This window comes from Pundamilia nyererei, unplaced genomic scaffold (assembly GCF_000239375.1).
Source record: "Pundamilia nyererei isolate P.nyererei 1_Seehausen unplaced genomic scaffold, PunNye1.0 scaffold00145, whole genome shotgun sequence".
Lineage (NCBI taxonomy): Eukaryota > Metazoa > Chordata > Actinopteri > Cichliformes > Cichlidae > Pundamilia > Pundamilia nyererei.
In genome coordinates, this window is record NW_005187546.1 from 207,020 (window position 1) to 213,019 (window position 6,000).

General features: G+C 38.4%; 1 protein-coding gene across 1 annotated transcript; it reads right to left on the bottom strand.

Annotated features, from left to right (window-relative positions):
- Positions 1–317: 317 nt before the first annotated feature.
- Positions 318–2,830, bottom strand: LOC102198086 (microfibril-associated glycoprotein 4-like). The gene is made up of 5 exons (XM_005744606.1): positions 2,822–2,830; positions 1,837–2,034; positions 1,405–1,501; positions 1,065–1,232; positions 318–589 (listed from the first exon to the last, which is right to left on the bottom strand). The coding sequence occupies exons 1-5, from the start codon at positions 2,828–2,830 to the stop codon at positions 318–320; spliced, it is 744 nt and encodes a 247-aa protein (XP_005744663.1).
- Between the last annotated feature and the right edge of the window lie 3,170 nt (positions 2,831–6,000).

The window sequence follows — 6,000 nt, forward strand, 5'->3', positions numbered from 1 at the left end:
TTACCAGTGTTAGTATCAATACTACTGATATTTGGGTCGATATGTTATTAAATAACATAATATTGTAATAAGAAATTTCAAAAGTAGATGTATGCAGATTTAAACTATTATTACAGTTTGTATTTTTGAAACAAGGCACTAAACTAAAAAAAAAAAAAGGAAATAAATGGGTGTTTTAACTGTTTCTTTATTGCTTGTAAATTAATTTCAGCAAGAACAACTTGGGTGTTAGAGATGGTGTCCCCACACATCCCAGCTCTTCTCGTGCAATGGAGGGTGGGTACTATCATAATCTTGTTTATCTTTAGAAAATCAGGTTAATTTCTGCATGAACACTTAGGTCTTAATCGAATTTTCATGGCAATGGTCTTGAGGGAGTAGTTCCAGCCCTTCCATGTATGCCAAATCACGTGGACGTTATCATACCCAATGGCACCATGAGGCGCATACATGCCGTTTGGGTTAGTGATGTGACACTGATTGTACCAGAACCCACCCAAATAATGCTGAGCGCAGTTTTTATCCCACAGATCCTGATCTTTGTCGTACGTGGTGAACTTCATGGAGTTGTGTTCAGATAAACTGTCCCCTAGAAGAAGAAAACAGGGAAAATGTGAGTGCAGTCAAGACTAAGAAGGTTCTATGGTCTTTTTTACTTTTCTCACACGGGTTTGTATTTGTTATTTGGCTTTTTGTGTTTGACAGAAGTAGTTAATTTACTTGGAGATAATATGTAGAGGAAAATAGTTTGGAACTTTTCCTCAGCCTTTATTTTCAGCAGTTAATTCCTAATTATTATCTTAACAATTGTCTCTTTAGCTGTTTTTCCTTTCAAAGGAAGAGAATGACTCTGTACAGACCAAATACTGCACTTTGCAAACCATTAAGATAAAAAAAAAAAAAACATTATTCAAATTAATAAGCTACACTGGCATATCTCTTTAATAGGATTTTTCCACTTAAACAAAATTTTAAAAATCAGTATGTTCTTTCATTATTATAATTTTCTTTTTGGCCAGGTTTAAAAATGATCCACAGTCTCTTGTGCTCGACACACTCCTCACCTGCTGCACCGCCAGTGAAGCTGCCCAGGTGAAGCTGATACCCAACAGTCTCAGACTCAATTGAGAATGAGGAGTACTGTGCGGACCTCCTTTCTCCGTTCCAGTCCTCCATGTCGACCCGCAGCTCGTTCTCCTTCCTCATAGTCAGCAGGAAGATGTTTTCCAGACCTGGAAAGACACACACACACACAGCTCTGTTTCACTTTGCATCGTGCACCAGCATCCTATTTCTGACACTGTTTCTTTCCCAGGCTCCATCATTTTATCTCGCCACACCAAGTTTAGATTAAATGCAGCACAAGCGCCTTGTCTTTAATGCACTTCTCCTTCCTGCACTCACCCAGCCAATATTCTCCAGCCACATTCCCAAACCCTGTCTTATAGTGCCTCCAGGGCCTGAAGAAGCTTTCTGTCCCATCGATCCTCCTCTGAAATACCTGAGAGGGAGAATACGAAACAAACTGAGACCTTTAATGTTTACTAACATTAAATGCTATATATTTATCTAACATTATTAGTTGGTCACATCTGCATTCTCCACTGATGCCAAAAACATATATCATAATTAAAGATGTAATTTTTCATTTTTGCCCCCAGGTGCCACCACTCCAGAGGGTTTCATGAAATTCAGCTTGGTATTTTTGTGCTGACAAACAGACATGTTTGTCAGCACAAAAATACATGTTTTATTCTGCAGCACGGTGACACCCCCCCACCCCCCAAAAAACTTTGACATTTATTTGAAAATATGATGATAGGATTTGATACTGACAGTCCATCTCCCTCCATCAGTGTCCATGTCGCAGTAGACATGCAGGGGAGTAGTGGGACCTCCTGGGTAGATTTTGTAGACTCCACTGGAGCTTGTGTTGTCATTGCGATATATGTCATCACAGTCAATAGGAAGGTAAAACTGGGAGCTAGAGTGGACTGAGGCCACAAGAATGAGCAGAGCTACGAGGAATGTCTCCTAGAAGAGAGGAAAGAGATTATAGCACCTCCAGTATCTACACTGGTTTCCTGTACCCTAGAAAAATGTTTGTCTTATTTATGACGGAAAATCATGCAGATATTTTGTTCTTTTGGTCGCCTCTTAAAAATACTTATATTTCAGAGTCTGTACTTTTTCACTTGTACCTGAGAAAAGAAGATCCTTCAGTACTTACCAGCTTTTACTGGTATATTTTTTTTAACACATGTTCCTGTACTTCTACTTGAGTAAGCAATGTGTGTAATTTTGCCACCTCTGCTATGATACCACCAGTATCCAGCAGTGATGACATTTGGGGTTTCCCTGCAGGATGACTCTGATGTTTGCCATAAAGTTTTGCAATTATTTGTATAACTTCTCTGGAGAACAGGGTGTTACACGGGCTCAGTGAAGCAAAATCTGTTTTATTCCCCCACATTTGTTCTGTGCATGCGTCACAGAGAGTGAGGTCACAGGTCAGGCGTCTGTAAACTGATGACACGTTGTCAGTGGAACTGGGAGTGCCTGCTAATGGTTAACTAAAAATATCAGGTAACAGGATAAAGTCAACAGTAGAAAGAGATTACAGGCAGCACACGTAGGTTGTCTGTAAGGATGAGGTAGTCTGGCATTTTTGTTGATGTCTGCAGCCTTCAACCCCAATATTGAAGTATATATGGTATATTCTGTCAGATGCAGAATATACCATACCCTATCATCATATCATTTTAAATTTAACATTTTTTGGGGGGGGGTGTCGTTAATGTGTAGCTTGCATTATTCTTACCTGCGTCATCATAATGTGGAGGTGGGTCTCCTGTTCAGGTCAGTCTATGGTAAAAGATCTCAGAGGAGGGACAATTTTAAATAGTCCAAGCAGGGTCTGTCTGTGGAGTCATGTGACATGAGCGTTTGTCTGTAGACACCCACAGTCTGATAAAATATACTGGTCAATTTTTGTTACATACATATCTAACTCTGATTTATTTTTTTAATGAGACAAACCAAAACATTCTGGGTAGCACTTTTGTTTCAGCACAGCACAATTGTTAAAAAGTGGTAATAGCACGGTAACAAGTTAGAATCAAGAAGGAAATAATGTGGAAATTTCTAAATTATTAATTAATTATCAGTAATAACATGGTAGGAACAGTGATTACAGTTGACTCCACTGAAATGTGGCCAGAAACTGGGGGTGATAATGTCAAAATAAAGATTTGGTAACAAGGCAAAACCAGTTAGTAATAGTAGCAACAATGCTGATGTTTTAGCATACTTGGATAGTATTACTATACTATAGTGCTTAAATTATACCTTTGGCTCCCAGCATTCTGCTTTAGTTTAAAGAAAATATGTAAATATTATGTTTAATACTCTGAATTATTAAACAGATATTTGACATTATCAAATCAATATTCTGAAATGTGTCCCTTATACTATGAAGACGTTACTAAGACCATTTGAAAATGTAGGAAGAAAAAGATCCAAGGATTTTTACTGAATTTTGACTCTTTGCCCTGAAGATGCCCAGAGAGCTTTCTCTTTTACTCGCTGAAGGAAAAAACTCTTTTTATAGTGTAATTTGAAAAACTCGAATCAAACAGGCATCCAATCAGCCTTGTGTGAAGTCTTTTAGCCATCAAAGCTAGAAAGGAAGAAGGTTATTTGTAAGTGAAAAATGACAAACCTTCACTGTGCAGGCAAACAAAGGCCGAGGAATACGTTACAATCCTAGTTTTTCTACAGGCTATACTGCTGACTATAGAAGCTTGCTTCTGCCACTGGAAAAAAAAATGCTGCCCTTGAAAAATTAGATTTTGCAATTTTCAGTTGCTTTTTCAGAACTGAGAGCTTGTAAGTAAAAGTTTGGGGAAACCTAACTCAAACTTTTAAGACACTAACATGAGCTTTCTTAATTGACTTCTGAATGCAAAGCAAATTTTCACCTCTGTGAAATTAAAAGTTAAGTTTTTACCAAGTGTTAATGTGAAAGTAACTAAGATTAGTGAGAAACAAAAAACAAAGTCACATTAGCTTTGTAGGAAACAGTTCCATCACTTTGGGAAAGTGCCCTGAACCGCTTTTCATTAAATTTTGAAACGGTCTGGCTCCTGCCTACCTGGCACATTTTCTGCACATATCTCTCGGATCCTCTGTCCGGTCATTTCTTGTTGTGAAGACTGAAGCACCCACGGGACGAGCGTTTCCTGTTGTGGTTACAAATAATGGAATGAACTGCCTCTCTATATTAAGCTGGCTCCTACACTTGACATTTTAAAATCCCTTTTGAAAACAAACATGTTCTCCACGGGATTAGAGTTAGCTTCTACTCAGTTATCTGACACTTAATAATCTTTTTTTCAGACTTTTTTAGTTTTATTTATTCTAAATTGCTCTAAAAATGAACTTGAATTGGACTGGATGGTCTGGCTCTTCTGTTGGGCTCGTATTTTCTCGGCTGTGATCTGTGCACAGCTTGACATTTGAGTCCATCATTCTCATGTTGATGTTTAGCGATGTTGTTGGATCTTGGGTATTCCATAAACAGTAGAGTGTGTCACATGTGGCTCAGCAGAGCATTGCTCATTAGTTTTATGTTTTAATTGACTAAAGGAAAAGGATCACAGACACAGGGACCTAATTTATTTTCCTTTGCAGAATTTCACGAGTAATTAAACCAATCTCAAACTGTTGAAACTTTTTCCTTCAGTTGTAAATCTGCTCCCTCGGCTTCTGTTCTCTTCGCTGGCAAGGTGTTTCACTTCTGCCAAGATCATCAGCAGGCTTCCAGGAGGATTGGGATCTACCTGAAGGACCTGGCAGCCGTTGATTTCCTCTGCGTCTGTTTTCTTATGTATAATACCAATTTTGCCAACAGCTCTGTCGCTATCCCCATATTCGACCGTAGCTTTGGTGCCTCGGCCTTCCTCCTCATCACGTGTGCTAGCATGGTGTTCCCGGTCTGCATCCTTGCTTACAGGTAGGCAGCAGTGTCACACTGTGTAAGTGTAAATGGTTTGTACTGGTCTGGGATTTTCCCCTAATATAAATAAAAAATAAAAATTAATTAATAAATAAAATCCACATGATGAAAATGATAAAAATAAACACACTTGATCAAATTCCATGTTATTATTAAGGTTTCTCAAGATTGTCAGCCTTTTTGGAATTCACATCCTGCAGACAGTGCAGGGCACGCACATCATCTGTACAGTAAACTTGTTTTTTCTTTCCTGCTCCAAAGAGGCAAACCTGGCAACCTTTGATCCCCAACGTCATGATCTGAAGTCAGCTCACCCAGTTCTGCAAAATCTTAACATATTACCTTCCAGCATATCCCAGTCTCCCTGATCTGCTCCCTGAAGCAGTGACTGATCACACAGAAACACCTGGTGCTTTATATACAGAATATCTACAGAACATCTGTCTCATCTACTTCACTGTCTTCAAGGTTTTCAGGACCCAGTTCAACCTGAGAATAATTTGTACAAATATATCTTCCAATTATACAATTCAAAATATATAAATCATCCATTCGTTTTCTTCTGCTCGTCTAATTCAAGTTTGCAATGGGGCTGGAGCCTATTCCAGCTGTCATAGGGAGAAAGGCTAGTTACACTATGGTTTTAACAGCTGTTCAGTCTAATGCAAGGCTAACACAGAGAGAAAGACAATCATTCACTCTCACATTCATACCAGTTAGCTAAAAATGCATGTCTGTGGTAATATGGTAAAGAAATGTACTTTTTAAATGTATTATCAAACTTATCAACGTCATACCATACATAAACATTTATACATTATTCTTTCACTTACAATATTGTGGTTTCAAATACAGATAATGTAGTAATGCTAATAAATATCTATTTACAGTGGGGCAAAAAAGTATTTAGTCAGCCACCGATTGTGCAAGTTCCCCCACCTAAAATGATGACAGAGGTCAGTAATTTGCACCAGAGGTACACT

Bases quoted from the DNA above. Each gene is read 5' to 3' on its own strand.
- LOC102198086 (XM_005744606.1), bottom strand. The intron at 1,502-1,836 runs GTCAGTATCAAA...TCTCCCTCTCAG, and splicing joins CTGATGGAGGGAGATGGACT to GTATTTCAGAGGAGGATCGA. The intron at 1,233-1,404 runs GTGAGTGCAGGA...GTGTCTTTCCAG, and splicing joins GGCTGGAGAATATTGGCTGG to GTCTGGAAAACATCTTCCTG.